Genomic DNA, 22,926 nt, shown 5'->3' on the forward strand with positions numbered 1-22,926 from the left:
TAAATGCACTGTATTTACCGTCTTGAAGTACAACCATTGTCTATTCCACTTAGTGACACTGAAACAAAATTATTAACTTAAAGCTATTATTATTATTAATTATTATTTTGAGTTTTTAAGACAGAGTTTTTCCGAGTAGCTGTGGCTTATGCTGGAACTTTCTCTGTAAACCAGGCTGGCCTCAGACTCAGAGATCCTCCTGTCACTGTCTCGTGAGTTCTGGGACTAAAGGTGTGCATCACCCTTCCTGGCTAAAACCCCTCTTTTTTAGCTTAAGAAAATTATGCAAGTTCTAAAAGGAGTTATTGATCTGAATATTATATTTAAAAAGCAATGAATTTCATCAAAATTACAAGTCTTAGTAGTCAAATGATAACATCTCCAAAATGATTACAATTAGCCATCCACATAGCAATTTTATAAAATACAAACATTGAATACTCAGGAAAAAGAGCTACAATTTTAAATATCCTCTAACAAGAATTCCAAGGGAAAAGATTGGCTAAGCAATGGCACAAGGAAGCATGGAGAAGAAAAGCAGGTTGGGAGTCCACTGTGGACTATAAGACATCAAAAATAGATGTGGCATATCACGCCTAACAAATTTATGCACCAGGCGGTAGTAGCACACGCCTTTACTCCCAACTTCCTGGAGGCAGAGGCAGACGGATCTCTGAGTTCAAGGGTCATCCTGGTCTACAGAGTGAGTTCCAAGACAGCCCGAGATACACAGAGAAACCCTGTCTCAGACACACATGCACACACACACACACACACACACACACACACACACACACACACACTATCTAAAGTATGTCTTGCTTTAATCTGTCGCTTTTAAAATAATTTAATTTTGCTATATTTTTAATTACAGTAAATTAAACATGGTTAAAATTATATGTAAAGCATGTAACATTAATGTTATTTATTGGCTTTGTTAGGACAGAATTATTATGATATAAACACTGAAAAGTATTCTGGTTTTGCTCATTCCTCCCAAATGAACATTGATATGACATTAACTGGCTTATTGTCTTTGTCTTACAAATGCCACAGTATGTTATAAAATTAAGTGCATTATAAAATAACATCTTATTTCAGAGCTTTAAAATAGTGTAATGGACAGTTTGGCCCCAGAGAGGGACACTAGGAAAATTGTGGTATAAAGATTTCAATTATATACTGTGGAAGTGACCTCAAGTTTTTCTAGTTTTAAAGTATACCTAATTTATTTAAAAGGTTTAGGGTTTATATTTGGATCTTATTCTATTTGCACCCAGAATGCAACTCTGCATGAACAGCTTCCAGAAGAGACTGCTGAATTCTCTAAGTTTGGGATAGAAGAAGAAATCTGTATGCAAAAAGTTACATTTTTTTCCCTTAGCCAGACCATTTAGAAAGTATTTTCTAGTATACTGTTATATCCAAATTGTTCTCCCAAAAATGAAGTGTGCACATATGTCTCTCTGTGTATAAACAATGCAAGAATTTAATAAAAGATAAAATAGTTAATAAGGTTCATTTCATCCACTTATACACAGACCTACAAGCTGTTTTTCAAGTACTATTTTTGTGTCTATTATTACATTTGACTTTTATATGAACACTTTGAAGTTTTATGAAAAATTTCCTCACCTTTGAGTTGCATTCTTTCCTCACCTAAAAACTGAAAGCAAGCAAGCAAACAAACAAAAAAATTCCTTAAAACCAGAAACAGGGGTCTAAGTACATGGCTCGACCTATTGTTCGTGAAGTCCTGGGCTACATCCCCAGTGCTGCATACACATGGTAGAGCACATCTGTCATCTTAGCGCTTGGAGTTCAAGGTTGTCCTTGGCTACATAGTAAGCTTGAGGCCAGCCTGGGTTGCATGAGACCCTTTATTAACAGAAAACAAATAAAAATCAAACCAGACAAATAACCAACCAACCAAAAACCAAAACTCAAAGTTAAAACTAAAACAACATGCCACTTCATTCTGCAAACTGCTTCTCCCATTGCAAAAGTCAACACATTTTTGTAAAATGTGAAGCTCAGCAGTCCATAGACATGCATGCTTTTGCCACATAATAAACCATCCAAATTCTAGTACCTTAAATCAATTGCTACACCTTTGTGTCAGCTATGTAGGCTGGGCTCAGCTTTTCTATGCTCCATGGAAGCTCATGCTTGAGGCTGTGGTCCAGAATGGCTCTGCTCTCCACAGGCCTCAGGTCAGGAAGTTCTCTCTGACTAGTATAACCCTGGGTGTCAGCTGCAATAACAAGCTTATCTCCTAAAAACTAGCCTGGTCAGACCACACGGTGATTGGTGGTCCTAAGGCTTCCAACATCAGCAAGAGCCCTACTGTATAAAAGCTTTTCAACTCATGCACATTTGTTGATAGCAAAGTTAAGAGTCGAGATGGCAATGAACTGACTCGCGTAGGGATAGAGGATGCACAAACCTTTGAAGATAGTACTGTGACAATACAAATATCTGCTAGGGGATCTTCAGCCAGCCTTTTCCTTCTGTCTTCACTTGCTCCTGTCTTGTTTACTTTGCACCTTCTTTGCTCACCCGGTTTTTCCAACTTCCCTCCCCCATAATTGACTTATCCTTTTAACCTTCACTTCTGAATTTCACCCCCAGATTTGGATCCTTATAATAAAGTTTGTATATCTGAGCTTGAAAAGGCTTTTTAAAACTTCATCTGCTCTTGCTCCTCCATTTCCACCATATTGCTCTTCACCCGACTGTCCCTAGTACTTTCTCTTCCACTTGCCCATGTTTTCTTACCTCTGTGCCTCTGCCTATTCTGTTTCTCTATCTGGAACACATCTTGTATTCGGTGGCACTGTGAATGAATAAAACTCCTGCAAGTCTAGAGAAGTGATAGTCTCACTAAAATTATCACTCACTTGCTGTCTGTGGACCAAAGCTGTCCTTGCTCCTGTATTTGTAACACATGCTGTATTTATTACCCTGCATTTCCCCGTATCTGCCTCCTCTACCATACAAAGAGTATTATCACAGGTACTTATTTTGGAGTCAGTATTATGATAAATTTAGCTCTGGGTTAAACGAAAAAAAGGATGTAAAACTGCAACTACTTTCCATTTATAAATATTTACTAGGGGGGCTGGAGAGATGGCTCAGAGGTTAAGAGCACTGACTGCCCTTCCAGAGGCCCTGAGTTCAATCCCCAGCAACCACGTGGTGGCTCACAACCATCTGTAATGAGATCTGGTGCCCTCTTCTAGCCTGCAGTCATATATGTTGTATACATGATAAATAAATAAATCTTAAAAAAAATATTTACTAGGTACCCACCATATGACAAATGCCATTTAGCACACATATTTAGCATTTCATACAATTTGCAAATTGTACTTTTCCCATTTTTTATTTGCACCAAGTCCAACACTCCATGGGAAACAGTTCTTTCACAGTCAGACCACACTGACTGAAAGAGATACTGGATGCTAAGCTTCAACAAAATAACAAACATCCAGTTAAAAATAGTAAAAAAATAATTTTACTTTGACTCAAGGAGTGAATATTCAAATATTTTAAATGTATTTTCCCCTCCATTTTTGACAAGGGCATTATAATAAAAATGTATTTCTCAAGTATTAACTTATTTTCTGTGCAAATATGCATATCTATTATTTTGCAAGTATCTTCTATTAGTAAATAACCAGGAGTTTATTCTTACTTATGATTTTGAAAAATCAATCGGCTTAATATTTTTTGTTTTACTTTGAAACAACTTTAATCCAGAGAATAGCACAAAGGGTAGCAAACACCTATAGCATAAACTATTCTGGTCTTGTAATTTTTCTAGTAACAAATAAGAGATGAACAATTGAATCAACCTTTCATGAGGGTCAGGTGATGAAGAATTACAAGGGAATAAGATTGCCTCATGAGACATTTAGACAGGTATTGAAACACTGTGGCTCAGGACCCACTCTTAAAGGGGAAGTCCCTGTTCTGGAATTGAAAGACATGAGTCCAGTTTGTCTTTGAAAAGATTTTCATGAAAGTTGTTGTTATGATCTGGTAATTGGGTTTTTCCATGGCTGTGGTGAGTTTTAGCAACTAGCTGAGAAATTTCTGACATGGAAAATACTTGTTACCCTCCTGAAAAACAACTTCATTTCCATACAAGACCTACTATTTGTCACCAGGAAATGCTCCTTCTTCCCACAACCATCACCAGCACAGGCCATCCACTCTGGGCCTCATGTCCAGCCCCACCTCTGTTCACTGCCCCACTGGAACCTGACTGTAGCCTCCTTGAAACTCTCTTTCCTGTCTCTCACCCTAGTTATTTATTATTTACATGGATTGATAGTTACAGAAAGAAGAACAGCTAAGTCTACATGGAGCAATAAATTTGGTTCCCAAAGTGTAAACATGTGTATAGATGACAAGGTCTCATGTAGCCTAGGCTTGCCTTCAGCTTCTTATGTAGCTGAGGATAACCTTGAATTCCTGATACTTCTGACTCTACCTTCCAATTACTGTAATGAGGTTACAGGTGTACACCACCATTCCTAGCCTGATCTCTTAATTTAATTTAATTTTTTTTTTTTATTTTTTGAGATAGGTTATCTCTGTGTAGCCTTGGCTGTCCTAAAACTCACTCTGTAGAGCCGGGAGGTCTCAAACTCACAGAAATCTGCCTTCCTCTGCCTCCAGAGTGCTGGGATTAAAGGTGTGCACCACCACCACCTGGCCTGATCTCTTAAGTTCTAACCAATGGATATAGTTTCTATTTGTTGACTTTCTAGTTCCACTTTGCCTTTTTAAAAAATCATTTCTCTCCTTACTTATCCCCTTTAACCTCTACTCCCCATCGTTCTCTCCCATCCCACACTCAATACATACAAAATGACAACATGTAGCATAATTACGATTGAAGGAGGAAGGAACCAGCTTGAAAAGGAACAGAGGCATGATTAGTTTATGTTAACCTGACTATATAGCAAGACTGCCCTCTCTGGCTGGGTCTGGGAGGTGTTTCCAAGTTCTTGGCCTTTCTTTTATTCAAAGAATCGAAAATAAGGGTCCACACAGATTTTTAAAGGAAGCAAGACACTTTTATTTGGAGTTAAGAGGTAGTACAGTTTAAAGAGGGATACATTGTTAAGATTTGCAATGGGCCTCATGAGTGAAGATATTCAAGGGCTTTGATTATTTCTCAGGGCTTTCTTTTATTAGGTTCAAGTGGAGGGACTGGTTACTAAGTGCCATAACTTGAGTGGTTGTCTACTTTGATTGATAGATTAGGTCACACATTTTTTTTCCTGCTTCCGATGTCCTTTCCCCCAATACAACTGATTTTAATCATATGTATATCTTTGCATGTGCATAAGATAGTAAATAGGGAATTCTCCCTTAAAGGTCACTTGAAGACATGATTTTGCCTTGCTGTACATGCACCCAAAACAAGTTCAGCCTGGAGTGGTTTTCCCACTCTTCCTTCCTAGCCACATTGAGAATACACTCACATAGAAACCGTCTAAATTTGATCATTACCAAGGGCATGGACACTTATGCCATTGTTCAGAGATGGGAGTGGGTGTAGCCCAGTGTAGCTGGAGGGTTTAGGGGTTGAAAACAAATGCTACTTGCACTGTTTGCAAAGGGGTGTGTACGCATAATATGTGCAGGTAAAAAACCTGAGCTGCCAAGTGCATTTATTACAAGGGGTGTGTGTGTGTGTGTGTGTGTGTGTGTGTGTGTGTGTGTGTGTGTGTGTGTTTGCATAACACCAAACCAAGTGAGGGTCCTAGGGCACTAAACTATCTCCTAGGCTTTTCTACTTCAAGATTGATAGCTCATATTTTGAGAATCAAGAATGGAAAAATTTCAAGTATTGTACATTTCCTTCTCAGATGAAATAGTAGTTCTTACTTGGTCAGAATGTAGCGGATTCTTAAGCTATTTCTTTATAATATTGCCTCCCTTGCTTTAAAGTATTTTTTGTTGAGATAAAATTTCCCAATTGAATCATTTTGAAGTGTATAATTATATAGTTTTCTATATGCCCACACTATTCAACCACTATGTAGTTCCAGAAAAATCTCATTCTCCTCTAAAACAAAGCCTGTACCCATTAAAGAGGAACTCTTCATTTGTTCCTACTTCTGGTCCTGACAGTAACATTAATTTACTTTTTGTCTCTATGGATTTTCTTGCTCTGATTATTTCCTGTGAATGTAATAATACATTGTCCTTTGTATGTAAGTTTTTTCAGTTTGAATAATGTTCTTAGAGATCACACATAATAATATCATATATTTGTACTTCATTTTTTACGGTTGAACACTATTCCCTTGTATGTTATACCACATTGAATTTCTTTATCCAGAAACTGATTAGGCATTTGTATTTTGTCACTTTTTTGAGTATTATCCATAATGCTATCATGAACATTTTTATATTAATTTCCATTTGCTTGAATGGAATGAGAATCTGAGAATGAAATTATTGGATCATATGTTCATTTTTCTTCATCTGTTTTATATTTCTGCCAGCAATGGATGAAGGTCCCAATGACTTCACAATCTCACCAACAATTATTTTCTATGCCTTGTATTTATAAGATTGTAGTAGCCTTTGGGGGTATAAATTGATACTTAACAGAGGGTTTAATGTGCATTTTCCTAATTTGAGTGATACTTATTATCTTTCACACCAATATCAAATGCCTATGTAAACATTTCATTCATTTTTAGAACACTTTTGAAGCTATTGTTAGTTCTTTGAGAATTTCATACAATGTATTTTGATCCTATTAAACCCCTCCCACATCCACTTTCCCTCCTTACTTTGCATCCTCTCCTTTTTTCTTTTGCTCATTTTAGAAATCAGGATAATGTCTTTTGATCTTGGAGCTGTAAAAGGTTTTATGTATTATAAATATTCAAATCTTATGGGATGACTTTTAACGATTTCCCATTGTGTACACAGATTGTCTACCTTCAGGTAGATGAATTCTGAAGGAATCCAGTTGGTCTACTTTTCCTTAGCTGCTTGCATCCCATTGTGTTTAAGAAGGCTGGGCCAAGTTCAAGGCCAGGGATATGCATGTCAAGGTCTCTGAGAGTTGTACAGTTGCAGATTGTATACTTAGAGCTTTAGTCTAATTTGATTTTTGAGTATTCTATAAAGTAGGATTCTACAGTCACTCTTTGATAAAGCTTTAGCGATGTTAACTGAAAAGTTTTCATTGGCTTGTCTTTCTGCCCTTGTCATAAATTGTGTGTTATTTTCCAGACGACCAGAACCAATGGTATATACATTGTTATGAGAGGGTTCATTGGATGAGCACATATAATTTTAGGCAGAAATAGATCCACGATGGCCAACCTCAGGCTGGAACCATGGAAACAAGTACCAGACTAGTTCAAGAAGCTGGAAGCCTCAGAACAAGGAAAAGAGGCCAACAGTATAGTGGCAGTCTGAGGCTGCAGGCCTGGAATTCTCCTAGAGAGGTATGGTGCAAGTTCATGTCAAAGGTTGAAGAATCTGAAATCTTATACCTATGGGCAAGAGTCCCTGCAGGAAATGCAATGGCTAAAGAACAATTGAGCACACATGTGCATATCTTACCTTCTTCCTGTGCGCTCTCCCTGGCCTCCTCCCCCATTGGATGATGCTCCCACAGTCGGTGCCTGTCTTCCTCAATCAATCTACTTACTTATGTATCAATTGCCCCAGGACACCCTCACAGAGGACTTCCACTGTGGAATGTGCCTGAGTGTGTCTACACATTAGCACTAAAGAGGCAAGCCCTACACACCAAGCAGGCTTGGAGACTTTCAGAGGACTTGGTAGAGACAAGGATGCCAAGTTGTCCCAGGTAAGGAACAGTACCCCTCTGTCTAGCATATCTGTACTGTGTATGCTTTCTGGGTTGTGTGATGGACTCTTGGAGTATTGCAGGGCTCGGGCTCCATTAACCCTTGTTTTACTTTCTTATGACTCCCAAATGAAAGACTAATGAGACAGAAAAGACACCATCACACAAAACATGGAAGGACAGACGGGCTTTGGTTCCATATGGTAACACTGCACGGCATATAGGGAATAAAAGCATAGACAGAGTTTGATACCACCTATAGTTCCAAGTAACACTGGGGACCTTAGAACACATCCCCATGGAAACCGGGGCTATTGAAATCACACATGGCCAGCCAGGATAAGGGCCGTCTTGCCCCATCATCTGAGCACTGCTGTCACTGTATCCTTGTAGAAAAGGTTGACATCAATTCTTTAAACTCTGGGTGCAATTTACTATTGAAGACACCTTGTCTTGGGATTTTTAATTTTGGAAGATTATTGATTACTGATTTACACCTTTTTTTTTTTTTTTTTTTTTTTGTTTTTCGAGATAGGGTTTCTCTGTGTAGCTTTGCGCCTTTCCTGGAACTCACTTGGTAGCCCAGGCTGGCCTGGAACTCACAGAGATCCGCCTGGCTCTGCCTCCCGAGTGCTGGGATTAAAGGCGTGCGCCACCACCGCCCGGCTCTGATTTACACCTTTAATTGTTTCATGCCTACTAATAATTCTTAATTCTGAAGAGTAGCACGAAGAACTTCAATGGTGATTTGAAAAGCAGAGTTTTTACTTTAAATTATGGCCAAAAATTTGTGTAGGGCCTTATCAGATACTAGTTTGCATTTCCATTGATCAGTTTAATTGGAAAACTGCCAAATATTCACTTAGTGTCTATATGACTCACATACACAAACACACCTTCTGAATATCAAGTGGTCTATATTTTAAAATTAAAGGAGAAAATTCCAGTCATTTTCTGAACATTTCTCTCATGGTTATGTGACATGAGTGGATAGAGCCCTTTTGTGAACACAAAAAGGACTTGCGTGGCAGAATGCACCTGAGTGTACCTCTGTTAAAGGTAGCACGCTGTACATGCGAGCACTGAAGTGAAAAGACCTACACGCTAAGGCTCCAAGGATTTCAGAGGACTGGGTAGAGAAGACAAATATGCCAAGCTGTCCTGCTTAGGGAATAGCCTCAGAACTTGGGGTGTGTGGGTAGGTGCGGCTCCAGCCTGCCTTCAGCAACCACAGGAAACTGGTGAGGAGAGCTTTGAGAGAGGCGGCGCCTTTTCCAGCAAGTGCTGTTGAAAATGGGGAAGCTGCACCCCAAGAACAATTTCAGGGGCCCTGAGGGAACGCTGCTCTTGGGGAGACTGCTCCCTGTAACTGGCCCTGCAGTTATCGACCACTCCAGGTCTCATTTTGTTTTGTCTGTGTGATTTCAATTCAATGCTATTTCATGCTAAATTCAAGGCTGATACCTCTTTCTAATGCCCCCCCAACGAAGATACAGGATTGGCTGTGATGAAATGATGGGAACCAGTGCCTGATCCTATCTTTTTCCTGGAGGGCCTGTTTGTCAAGGATATAGAATAGAATGAGGAAAACCACGTGTCAGCCGGTCAGTAGGATCCCAAATCCGCCCATAGCACCCTTCTTTAAAGAAAATTCAACTTACTTTTTAAAAAAAAACAAACACGACTTTCGTCAATTTGGACTAGAATGTGATTAAATTTAAGCAAACATCCCTTGTACCACTCACTGCTTGGCATGACGGCATGAAATGAAAAATTGTGAAGGATGCAAATCTTTTTTTTGTAATAGAACTGCAAGGAAATGGATCTTTTCCTCCCATCTCCAGAGCTTAGAGGGTTGTGAGGCCCAAGGGTCCAAGTCAGTGTGCGCGGTGCAGAGCAGAGCGCACGGTGCAGAGCAGGGTGATGTGACCAGCTCTGCCTTCCAGTCACTGAAGAGGGTGCTCCTCTATCCTTGGATTATTCTGGAAATACATCTGTCCAAAGCGGTGCGAAGACTGGCGAAGTCTGGGTGGTCCTCTAGGTTTTGTTCCCTCTTGTCCTACGCTTGCAGAGTCAAGGCTGTCCTGACGGGTGCCTTAGGTTAGGTCTCCTGAGAATACAGGTGAGGACAGTTGAAGCTTCTTGTCCCAGTACAGAGGAGAGCTGGCTAAACTTTCTGGGATCCTTCAGGAAGTTTTCCGCAGAGAAGTCGTTCTGGGCCTAGGAACAAGGTGAGAGAGAACGAATGAAGGAGAGAACAGCTCAGGCGTGACTGACAGCAGGTGGAAGTGAGCTGGAGCAAGCTTCTGCCCAGACCTGAGCCGCTCGGAAAAAGGCAGCTTGCCTCCACCCTCCCTCCTCCACCCGGCCATCTGTGCGGTGCCTGTTCACCCTGTCCCCTCTCGGCCATCGGGGGGCTCTGAGCCTGCGGCCTCCTCCCTGCCCAGCGGCCACAGGTCCCCAGCCCCGCCTCCCCCCCTCCCTGCCCCGCCCCGGGGCTCTGGGCTCTACACCGAGCTGGGCCAAGCTCCGGGCCGGCGCCGAGATCCAAGCGCTGGAAAGGATGGCCAAGGTCCCTGAGCTGGAAGACGCCTTCGTGCAGGAGCAGCCTTCGCCTCAACTTCCCTCCGAGATCGCGGAGGAGTGCTGCGCGCAGCTGCTGGGCAAGGGCTTGCTGGTCTACCCCGAGGACAGTGCGTACCTGGCTGCCGGAGCAGCTGCGGGCGCCCCGGGCAGCGGGGAGAAAGGCAGAGACCCCAGGCTGCAGGTGGGAGTCAAATCAGGTGAGTGCTCCACTCGCCCCGGCCGGCGGCCAGACAGTGGCTGAGTCCCAAGGACGTCCAACAATAAAAACAAATCCACTCTGAATACACACATAAGTGGGGCGCTCTGTCGGGACCATTTTATTTCACCAGGAAAAAACGTTAACGGAACCACTGTTAACTCCGAGGGTTTTGCTCAACTCCTTCCCTGTTCCTCCTCCTCGGGCGCCCCGTTCAACGCAAAGCAGGTAGACGTGGAGGCCACCGGACTGATCGCATGTTCTCTTGTTCTTTGTCATCCCTTAAACTCGCCCTCAGAGATGCATTTAAGCAATGGTAACTTTTCCTCGGAAGAAGAGGATGCGGACACGCACGAGGGCAAGACCAAAGCGGCCGACACTCAGCTCTCTCAGAAGAAGAGCATCACGCAGATCATGAAGGACAAGAAGAAGCAGACTCAGCTCACCCTGCAGTGGTAAGCCGGCCCTGGCGCGCGCACCCGCTGAAGTCCACCAGCCCGGTGTCTCTAGGACCCTGTCTTTGCCCAAGTTGCTTCTCCCTAAAACTTCCACAAGTTTAAAAGACCCATGAGAAATGCATCCATTTTCTTTTCCCTGCCTGTTCACACGATCCATATTCTGATCATGATAAAAAAGGATATATTTTTTAATAAACAGGATACATTTTTTAATAAAGCCACAGTGATGAATTTTTTCTGTGATTATTTGCTAAGCATGGAATCTATTTATTTGGTGTTTTTATGCTTTCCAGATATGATCCTTCAAAATAACAAAAAGTGGAGGGCAGATACTGTGTCAGTCAGAAAATAGATGGATTGAGTTAGAAGTAAAAAACGGAAAAATCGGTTAAGCTGTCATGATTAAACAATTTTGAATTTTTATAATATATCACATTTATGATTTACTATAGCAAAACATTACAAATTGAGTTTTGCCTAAGATCTTTTAAAACTAAGAGATTACCACCAGGTCTTCTACACATTAACAGCGTTTTGTAACACTCGTATAAAAGGAAGAGACATCTAAAATAAGACCGTGTCATTAAGAACTCTTGCATAATGTGAAGAATTAAGGGCACAAATTTCTCCCCTAATTCAGAATAATAAATGAAAGATTACTTATTTACTGATTAGTTATTTTTTCTAGCTATCTAGTATTATCTAAGAATTAGAAAAAAATCGAAAAATAGAATCTATAAATTCTAGTAAACTTTATTTTTATTATTTAATCAGTAGGTTCTAATTTGCATAGCCTGAAGTTCTGAAACTGTATGCTTGAACCCTTCCAACATTTGAAATATATAACAAATATTCCTGAAAAGTTTTGTTTTGACTGTTGAAGTCTGTTGTCATGATTACCAGTTAAAAATATACTGGAAGTGTAAGTAATTGAGAAATTATCTGGGATGTTTAGGAAACAGCTGCTGTCATAAGGGTAACTGGGAAAATGTTTGGATTTTGTATTTATTTTAAATGATCTCTTCCAGGTTTTCAGTTCAAATTGAGTGACTGGAAACCATCTTGGGTTTGTTTAAAATTCTTACCATATATATGTCTAGCTTAACTCAGTATTTTGAAAACAAAGCAATGACTATAAAAACAATTACCCAAATAAATGGATTGTGGGTATTATATTCCTACCTTTAAAATGCAAGTTTTTAAATAACTATTTCTCACAAGAATTTTCATGTTTTGAAGACTATAAAGCTCTTACATTTTTGTTTGATTTTCCCAATATTCTAAAAAATGAGTTAAAACCTTAAGTTATTTGGATTTTGAAAAATCTTTAAGGCTGTAGAATTGTCTTGGGAGTGGTAAAATTAGAACTGAAAATCAAAATAAAAATATGGCATATTAATTCCAACTTTTATTGTCAATTAGCTATTCAATTTTAGGTAGGCAAATTTATTTGTTTTGAAATACTACATCCTAGTTGGGTTGGATATTATTAATTAAAAGAGTATCCTAGTTAATTTGGATATTTTTAGTTAAAAGAACAATTGGTGTCTGAAACTCATGGATTAAGTCTCTTAACTTTTGTTTTGTGTGCATTGAGAGTATGTTAAATCTGAAATCTTGAAAGACTTGACCCAATTTTAATCTGAATAACACTATATTTACATTTTTCTTGTATTATAAATTATTATGATTTTATTAAGCATGAAATTAGTATAAGTGCATTTTAGTAAAGATAATTTACTGAACAATTAGAAAAAAGGGGATTGAATCTTGAAGCTTTGGTTTCTAGATTGTCATTCAGATAATTATAACACAAATATGTTCATTACATTAAATTTAGTTGAAATTAAATGGAAATCTACCCAGATTTTCGAAGTTTATATAGTTACATCTGTACTGCAGAGTTGTTATATATTTGGAGACTTCTATAGAGACATATTGTTTTAGGTATAGTAGATGATTTAGGTGACCATAGGTTTAATCACAGGAAAAAGATTTCAGAGTGGAATTAGATCATCATTTCAGCTTCTGTGAAGTTAGTTTACCCTGGTGTCTTTTCCAAACAAATACAGTACCATGTTTTCTCTTGTTGTTCAGGATTCAGAAATAGTTTGTGGATGAAAGTAAGGGTGTCTGATGATTGACAAGTTGAAGCCTGGCAATCCCTTTGAATTGAGGATATTCTTTTAAAAATGTAGCATCTTCAATGGCTCCATGTATAGTCCTAGATCAAACAGTAAACTACCGAACACTGAAAATTTATGAAGAAGTAAGACCCAGCATTTTCAATGGAGGCCTGGAAGGAGGGTTTTCTACATTAACATCACATTGTAATTGTACTAACAGCTGATCACTACGGTTCTTACTCTTCTAAAATTAATCCTTACGTTTTGTTTGTGTTTATGTAGTGGCACGCCTGTGCTTGCTTACAACACAAACATATAGCCTTGGAGCTCCTGTGAGTCAGGAGTCTAGACAGGATACCTTGGCACTAAGTTCATGGCCTTGCCAGACAGAAATTAAGAGACTAGTTGATGCTGGAATTTCACGAGACCTTTTTGCTGTCGTTTCTCGAATCTCACTGGATGTTGAGAGAATTTACTCCCTGAACTGTAGAACTGTGGCCCTCAGCTCCTAGAGGTCACCTACCATTCCCTTAGAGGTGGCCCTCTTTAGAAATTGCCATTTGCTTGTCCAGATCTGTAGAGGGTGTCTGATACTTCTTCAGACCTTCCTTCTGTTTGTGACTTCCAGACGTTGTTTCTAGGGCTTGCCAAGTTAAGGGGGATCATCAAGAGCATTTCCGTTCTTAGGAATTAATTAACACTTATACATAACCTTTGTACACATCTTTTAAGTCCCCCGTTACGTTTTGATTATGTAAACACTGGAGAGTGACAATGGGGTAAGCAGTATATCCATAGCCATAAACTGCTATGATTTTTTTTTTTTTTATGGAAAGCCCATTCAAATTCCTCTCAACAACTTTGAGATATATAGCATACAATTTTTGGTTATTTTTATCCTGGTATTATTTTAAACAGCATCCGGACAAAGAAAGCCCATTTATGTCTGCTCATTAATTCACTTGTGTAGTCTGTTTTCAAAAAGAGCATTAAGTCATTGAGGGGGCAGGGAGGTAATATTGAAAAGATTTGACCTAATTCTTGCCCTTTCCTCTCAGGCTTGAAGACAATTACATAGTGTGTGAAGGAGTTTGCCTCCCACGGTGCATTCTTTATGCTCACTATTTAGATTTCTGTAGGAAAGAGAAACTGGAACCAGCTTGTGCGGCCACCTTTGGAAAGGTATATGACATATATTGGCTACTACCTTACAACTAACAAATTAAGTTGACAATGTGTAAAACAATTCATCTGAATGAGCTCTTTCAGAGAATGTTAAGACATTTGCTTTACAAGCATAAATGAGCTTCCTTAGTGTTCGTTTGGAACTGCTATATGTTTACATCTTGATTTTTTTTTTGAGTCTCCAAATACTGGCTATCAGATCTATTGTGAGCTCAAGGCAAGCTCCATAAAACAGTAGCATGTTCCTTCACAAAGGATGCATTCAAGAATACAGTTAAACTACATTGGGAAGCAAAAGTAAGTGAAGGCGAACTCATAAATGCAGACTCTCATTATTTATATTGTCCAGCCAATATATTGAGTTTTTGATAGATTTTTATTCTGCTACTTAAGTAGCTGTCTTAAATCTTTGTTTCAGTATGAATATGTTTATGCCATAGAATTAACATTTTTATGATGGGACTGGTTAAATTTCTGTCATTTCTATCATTAGGATGGGAATCTATGAATCTGACATTAGGTGACTTACATATGTTGATATCATTTTGAGAACCAGGAAATAATATTAATTCCTTGGTAAAACACTCATCTTTGAAATCCCTTTCAGTTGTCTGTCCTCTGATGGTTTAGGATATGTTAGCAGAACTGAAGGAAGTTTTGGTCTCCAAAGTCCAGATCCTAACCTGTAGAAAACTCACTGCCTAGAAAACAATAAGAATGATGGTCCAGATTTGCAGGTTTTCAGGGCAGGAAGAGACGAGTGATTTGAGCAGAATTTTCTATGTACCCCAGGCTGACCTTAAACTAATTATGTAGCTCAGGTTGGCCTTGAACTTGTGATTCCCCTGGTCAGCCTGTTGAGTGTTGGAATTATAGGCATGCATCATTATTCCTAGCTCCCCCCTTTAAAAGGCCACTTTAACAGTGGCTCAACTCCATACTTTGAAGAAGTAATTTATTTGGGGGCAGAAGAGATGCCTCAGGGGTAAGGAGAACTGACTGCTCTTCCAGATGAACCTCTATAACTCCAGTTCCAGAGGATCCCATACTTCTTCTGGACTCTTTAGTCTGTCTATGAATGTAATACACAGACATACATGCTGGTAAAACACCTATGCATATAAGATAAAATAATGTTAAAAAGTAGTTTAATTATTTTGAAAACATGTTTTCTTGTAAGAGAGTGTAATATGGAGCGTGGTGCTCATGGGCTTAGAACCACGCCTGTGATTAGCTTATTTTATACTTGCTGATAATCGGTCTTCTCAAGGCTCAGTGCACCCTCTGAGGCTGGATGAGACAGTTTTAGATGTCCATGTTAGTCCTACAATTTTTCTGAGTCTACCTTATGGCAATTATCCTTAAGTGGGAATCACAGAGCACCTTGAACATCCGATAAAACTAGAAGTAATTAATTTCATCAAATTTTCCATGGAGCTCTCTTCAGATCCAAGGATTCTTTCAGAATGGTGATGGATATTTAATGGGGGTAAACCCCTGAATGGAATTATTATAGAGGAATCTAAACAGTCCTCCTGCGTGTGTAAATAAAGTAACTATTGCTTCGGTAGTTACATCAAGCAAAAATAGATCTTGGTAGGCTCTTCCATGGTAATCGATGTCATTCTTATCAACACACGTGTATTACTTTCCTGTAGCTTAAGTGTTCCTTTTAGTCCACCATTTACTTTCTTAAATTAGTAGGACAGGAATGGCTTGCATTAGAGCTACACAAGTTACAAACTTTATCTTTCTTTTATAGACAATTCGCCAAAAGTTTCCTCTCCTGACAACACGAAGACTTGGAACAAGAGGGCATTCAAAGTAAGACTGGAACAATGGGGTTCTCCTTTATACTTGTAGACGTAAGATAACTGTCTTTATCAGTGAATGGAATCAGATATTTTCTTTCTTGAAGTAGATGAACTAGGAAAACACATAAAAGAAAAGGGTATATATTAGAATAAAAGAAAAGGGTATATATTAGAATAAAGTTTAGAAAGAAACATCTATGAAGACCACCCATATTATCTATCATGCTTTCTCCTGAAATAGGTTAAGTGAATAGTTTTCATGATTTTAAGCCATTGTGGAAGTCACCAGTGTCACGAACAAGGAATGTACAAGACAAAATTTAATGACCAATGAGATCAACAACATCCCCTCAAGGACAAGGTCAACAAGAGAAGGGGAGCTCTGCTGTCCTCCACATTCTTCCTAGACTTTTCTCACTTAGATGATCATTTCAGCCATTTCACATCCCCTTTCCACCATTCAAGACAAAAGGCATTAATAACAACCTGCTCGATCATCTCTCACTGTTAATATGAACATACAATAAGCTGTATGCGGCCTGCATCTGGGCATTCTTGGCTTTTCTTTTAGACCTATCTCTGCAGATCTGCATTTCAGGCTCACCAGTGATTCTTCTGTCCATGTTTTCATTTTCTAACAGAATCAGATTTTTCAGACTGACTGAAAAAGCCAGCAGGTTATACCTGTCATACTCATCATCACGTTTTTGTTTTTCTTCTCTTTTTCCTTGAAAGACTAGATACCATTCACTTCTCCCACTGCTGGGCGCATTATTCTGCCCAAACACTTCTGTAACTGGGTAAAAACCCAAATAGCTTATTTCTACAATTACTCACCTTTCTTGGTTCCTCCCTAGTGCTTGCTCTTTCTGGCAATCCCCTCCTCAACACAGAACCTTGGCCTCTGGCTTCTCAGTCACTCATCTCCCAGTTTCCTCCATCATCCTATCTTACAGACTGTCTCCTGAATTTCAGTGTAGTGCTGACCCATGGAAGGGTAGTACAGCCCCATACTAATTTAAAATTTTCTGGTAACCATAGCAAGAGTAAAATGAAATGAATGGAATTAAAATTAATAAAGTTTTACTTAACCCAGTATATCAAAAATTATTTCAGTAAGTAATCCATATAAAATTTTGAGAAGATATTTTGTTTTGTTCATATTGAGTTTTTAAAATCCCGTATATATTTTTACATCCTCATTCAAAACTAGCCATAGTTAACATTTCTCCTACCTGTGCATGTCTAGTGGCTGTGCCTTGCACTGGCCAGCTCTACCACTTGCAAAAAACTAAGTCCTACTTTTTGAATTCTGCTGACTTTGTCTCTCCTCATTCTCACTTTCATAGTGTCACCTTGACTTTCTAGTCATTTAATACAATATTTCCACATTGGCTTTCCAGAGTTCTGACAGAATCACATCTCTCCCGCACTCAATGGCTTTCCCAGGCACACAATTTCAACTCTTTAAAAAAGTATCTATATTTATCTATTCTCTCTTTCATTCTCTGTCTCTCTGTTCTCTCTCTCTCTCTCTCTCTCTCTCTCTCTCTCTCTCTCTCTCTCTCTCTCTCTCTGTATGTGTGTGCATGTCTGTGTGTCTATACATGCGTCATGCATGGCACATGTGGAGGTCAGATAATAACTTTTGGAAGTCAATTCTCTTCTTCCACCATGTACTTTCTAGGATTGAACTCAATTTGTCAGGCTTGGCAGCAAGTACCTTTATCAGCTAAATCATCTCACTGCTTCACAATTTCTACTCTTAAAGACAACTTCTTACCTCTATATTCAAAGTCTATTATGACTTGGTTTCAACCCATTTTCCTATCTTACTGTTTCTCAGTATATTGCTACGCAAATATCACTAAGGATATATCACTAAACTATCACCCAGTACCCTTTAAATCACCCAAACTGCCTCTCCTCTATAGTAGCTTCCCCTTCTGAGGGAAGTCTTGTAATTGTATTTTGAAATCTTAGCTACTTAAAGGAATGAGTCCTGAACCTTCTCTTCTGAATATTCTCTTATTCTGTTCATTTGCATAGGCTCTTCACACTCTCATAGCTGTTTGTTAGTATCTATCTCAATATGACATTAATTTAGCCCCTTCCTAAGCAATAATATTTTGAGAACAGATACTTTTTCTCATTCGCTTTTAATCCTTCATGTTGTCTAACAAATAATGTATTGTCAATCAATCCTTAGTTCACTGATTTTTTAATTAATTTAAAAAATACCTTGGCTTGTGAAAGAAGAATAAAATACCACAACAGGAACAGGAAAAAAAATAGCCTTTTCCTTCTAACCAAGTCAGCTTTACGTGAAGTTAGGCTCAGTTTGGTTTGATGATTTCTAAAGCACTGTGTTTTGTGAGTGGAGGTGAGATCAGACAGTGTTTGAAGTAGAAAGATAGGGGCAAAGAGGCAAAGCAACACAAGCAGTCCTCTTGACAGGATCTGCAAGAGGGCAGGCGGGCAGGCTGCGGAGAAAGTCAATTCATCCCAGAAGGAGCCTTTAGGATTAGTGATGAATCATTAACCATGTCCATTGTGACACAGCCACACTCTAGTTCTTACGTTGATATAGCAACATTTGGAGACTTCTGGCAACTTATTTGATAATTAAGAGCCATAGACATGCTCAAGGCATGAACAATTTGAGATTTTCTGCCTTGTTGAAATACCATTTGCTTTTTATGACATGGCTATCACCCTTCCAGGTATTTATATATTGTAAGTAGAAATAATGTCCCTTGTGTAAACTAGGTATGTTGGAAGATATAGCAAGATGCATCTTGGAAATGGGTAATACTTTGATGTGATTATTCTTATCCAGGTAACATTCCTGGTTTTGTTTCTAAAAGACATCTTTTTTTTATTTTGGAAGATAGTACATCTAAGATAGCATCCCTAATAGCTGGAGCAAGAATTAAAGTCGGACAAATCAGGGTGAATGCTGTGCTCTCATTTGTGGACGTGTGACCGTTGGACAGATCACTCAGCCTCTATCAGTAAAGTGGCTGTATGATACCTTATATCATTGTTTTGAGAATTAAATAATATATAAATAATATTAATGGAGGATCAACTATGCTTTCAACTTTTAGAAAAGAGTTATAATACTGAGACAAGATAGGAACTACTATGTTTTATAAATAAGGAAACTGTAGTTAGAAGGATATTGACTTGCTTAAGGCTACAAAGATACAGCCCACTAACAATGCTAATATTTATATGAAGGTTCAACTGCTTTAAAGCTTATGCTTTATCAAGTATTAAAAGTAGGAAAACCCACTTGTTTCTAAAAATCAGTCATATTAACAAAATGATTAATTTGTTGAACTTTTTATTATCTTTGTCTTTTTAAATTAAATTTTTAAAAATTCTTTCACTGCTCTAACAGTTCTTTTTTGTTGTCGTTGTTTTTTTTTTTTTTTTTTTTTTTTTTTTCTTCAAGACAAGGTATCTCTGTGTAGTTTTGATGCCTGTTCTGGAACTCACTCTGTAGACCAGGCTGGCCTCGAACTCATAGAGATCCTCCTGGCTCTGCCTCCCGAGTGCTGGGATTAAAGGCATGTGCCACCGCAGCCCGATGCTCTAACAGTTCTTAAGATTCATTACTATCAGATTTTTTCTTAAAGACAAAAATGTTTCATTAATCTTCTCTAATTTATTTCTAGTAAATAAAATTTTCTCTAATAAATTCTCTAATATAGTCATCTCATGAATCCTAGAGATATATATTGTATATGAAAGCCAATTTGCATCACCAATGAATTCTCAGCCTCTTAATTTTAATCCTAAGCATCCTTTATGCAAATAAATTATCTTCCAACCATTATTTCTGCTAGGTGTTTAATACAGTACTCTAAACAATTGCTGAATATTTGTCAAATTACTTTAAAATATAAATGAACTTGTCAATAATTCATTTTAACTTCAAAAAATGAAATTCTATGGGTACCACAGAGTAAAACTCATGCATATTTTATGGTTATAAATAGTTCAAGAATAATACCTTAAGTTGAAATTGAGGTACAAAGCGTGGTTCTTAAGAGCTTTGGGGGTATAAAGAACTATAAGATAAGTTATCTGCTGTTAAAAATTTTCACTATTAATATTAATTAATAAGCATCATATTTACATTCTCAGTAGTGGCTAGCCTCTGGGGACACAAAATGAACAAAAAGAGCCTATATGTGTCTTTGCTCAAAATAGCTTAACAATGTAAGGGGGATGGGTGAACTCATTAATAGATAGCATGAACAGGGTGGACTGTTTGAATCAGTTACATTTTAATTTCTGGTAGACTTTGATCAACCAAATCTTGGTTTTCAGACATGATGGGCAAAAGCTATTATCTTATTTATTGGAGGTGATTTAGTGGGTTAATAAAACTGATATGACAGCTGCTCTTATCACAGCAAGTTATTGCAAGTCCCTGAGCAGCTTAACCGCATCATTTCCTTATCGGTTATCATTTGTGTAGTGTAAACAGCGAACACCAGGGCTCCTAGCTCAGCGGGAACATATGTTTCAGGAATTCTATATGAGAACTGATGAGAAGAAGAAGAAATGTAAGCATAGGTATACGCTGATCAGCTAATGAAGAGAAATGCTAGGCACAATGTGAACATGCTAGCTGTGTAAGAGAGATGTAATGGTTTCACCTCATATACTAAGGATCTGTTACAGTTATATTATGAGCCTAAGAGTTAATTAATCATTCCTGTGCATTCATAATTTACAAATGAGCTCAGTCCCTTGACATAAAGCATAAGTCAGAGGACAGTTGCTGCTAACGAATGAATACAATTTTGTCAGAAAATTAGAAAGACTAATTTTGTGACCAATATTTTCTTCTAGAGAACATAGCCAGTTATACTCAGAATGTTAGTGGTATTTATAACCTGTTTCCCTTAGTAAAATGGATGTAATCATATAGTGATAAAGAACTGTGAAATGCTAGAATGGCCCATAAAACAAGCAGCAGGTAGGGGTACGTAGATCAAACCAGTCAAGCAAATCTCATTCTTATTCACCACGTGTTAGCATAGGTTCTTTTGTTGTAATATTTCTGGAAACACTTCCTAGCAAGATTTATTTTAGCAAAATCTATTAATGACAAAGCAGTGTTGTAAAACGCTGCAGCGGAGACGAAGAATCCATGCATACCCTGCATGAACCACTCCTCCCAGTTTTACGGGGTTAAATATAAACTCTAGGAAGACAGGAGTGCTCGTGCACTATCTCCTCTCTTTTCTGAAAGACACTAAATCATCACTAACTAAGACGATAACAGGTGCCTTGTTAGACCAAAAGAAAGCTTAAGGAGAGACAATTGTTTTATTTGCTCCCAAAGAAGCTAGGTACGAAGCACGGCAGTGGATAGAATAAAAACCCTGAGCTGTGTGTCGCCACCAGCTTCCTGTCTAACATGCTGTCCTCACGTCTGTCCTACACAATACTCAAACACGCAACTTTTGCTTTGCCCAAGTGTTTTATTGGTAACGTAGAAATTCACAGTGACAGGTGCTTACTAAAGAAACTACTGGCTTTAAGAAAGTTTGTGTTTTATTGGTTTTCCAATCTCTAGAACACAATGATTTATAAATGTTTGAGGATTTCCTCAAATCTTAGTGCTTAAGCCGTGGGACGTAGATACTAATGATTGCAGGGATAAGGCCACAATGGGCTAAATAGCTGAGAGTGGAATTCAGTGGACAGAGAGATTAGTTTTGTCTCAGAGGCTAGGCAGTTCCGCACGCTAACAATATCCCTCAAAGTTGACTAAGACAGATCCTATCCCAGGAAGGGAGGGAGACATTCCCAGTGAAGAGTTCAACAGAACAAAAGTAGGAGCCAGCACAAGCTCTTTATGGAGAGCAAGTAATCCAGACAGAAATGGGTAAGTTTACAACATGCTCACTGGCTGAAAGGAGTCACCGATATTCTTATATTACAGAAGATAAAATAAGTTTAGACTTATGATGATCACACATACGTGACTATATATGTTTGACCTTAATTGGCAAGTTATTTTTTTTATAGTTTATGGCCCATTGTTGCCTTTAAAACTTTTTCCACATATTCATTCAATTATTCAACAAGTTTATTGACTTCCTGTTACAGGAAGCTTGCAGTCTAGAAGGCTTTATTTACACATGGAAGGTCAAATATGAAACATCCCAATCAATGTTCCAGGTCCTAGGGATTCACTTGATTATTTATGCTACTCTAACTCAGGATGACTCCTAGAGAGAGTGTGCATGAGTGTACACGTATTCAAACTGTATTTGACTTAAGAATTTCTGATGGTGAGTAAGCTTGAGATACAAAACTAGTTGTTTCTTCTGCATTTTGGGTTTGAGGGCAACATGCACTGTTGGAATACAGAGTGCTCTGGGAAACTGTGGCCTTGAATTTGCCTTCAACCCAATAAGGCTGTTAAATAACCTTTAAATGAACCACAGGGTTGTTAAGAGGGCATATGGGGTGAAAGAATTTGTCATGCAAGCCTGACATTTGAGCTTGGTCTCTAGAAATCATGGTAGGAGGAGAGAACTGATTCCTGAAAGTTTTCCTGATCTCCACACACAGGCACTCACAGTCACACCATACCACACACACACTCGTGTGTCATGTGTCTACATACACAACAAAAATAATAAATAAAATTTAACGTAACTCACCGATTTTTTTC

General features: G+C 38.5%; 1 protein-coding gene and 2 long non-coding RNA genes across 5 annotated transcripts in view; 2 read left to right on the forward strand and 1 right to left on the reverse strand.

Moving 5' to 3' along the window:
* Positions 1-7,189: 7,189 nt before the first annotated feature.
* On the forward strand, positions 7,190-10,336 carry LOC131918460 (uncharacterized). The gene is made up of 3 exons (XR_009380984.1): positions 7,190-7,487; positions 7,714-7,855; positions 10,046-10,336. It is a non-coding gene; the product is annotated as an uncharacterized LOC131918460 (long non-coding RNA).
* An 11-nt stretch (positions 10,337-10,347) lies between these two features.
* Positions 10,348-22,926, forward strand: part of Rfx6 (regulatory factor X6) — a 52,556-nt gene continuing 39,977 nt past the window's right edge. The window contains exons 1-4 of one of the 3 annotated variants that reach the window (XM_059272571.1): positions 10,348-10,638; positions 10,936-11,092; positions 14,280-14,403; positions 16,169-16,230. In XM_059272571.1, coding sequence (XP_059128554.1) covers positions 10,419-10,638; positions 10,936-11,092; positions 14,280-14,403; positions 16,169-16,230 — 563 coding nt within the window. In that variant the 5' untranslated portion in view covers positions 10,348-10,418. Of the gene's footprint in view, positions 10,639-10,935; positions 11,093-14,279; positions 14,404-16,168; positions 16,231-18,826; positions 18,957-22,926 lie in introns of those variants that run through there. The other 2 variants (XM_059272569.1, XM_059272570.1) reach the window with 2 other exon arrangements.
* On the reverse strand, positions 15,538-18,753 carry LOC131918459 (uncharacterized). Its single transcript, XR_009380983.1, has 2 exons — positions 18,462-18,753; positions 15,538-16,332 (listed from the first exon to the last, which is right to left on the reverse strand). It is a non-coding gene; the product is annotated as an uncharacterized LOC131918459 (long non-coding RNA).

Source organism: Peromyscus eremicus, chromosome 8b, assembly GCF_949786415.1.
Source record: "Peromyscus eremicus chromosome 8b, PerEre_H2_v1, whole genome shotgun sequence".
Taxonomy (NCBI): domain Eukaryota; kingdom Metazoa; phylum Chordata; class Mammalia; order Rodentia; family Cricetidae; genus Peromyscus; species Peromyscus eremicus.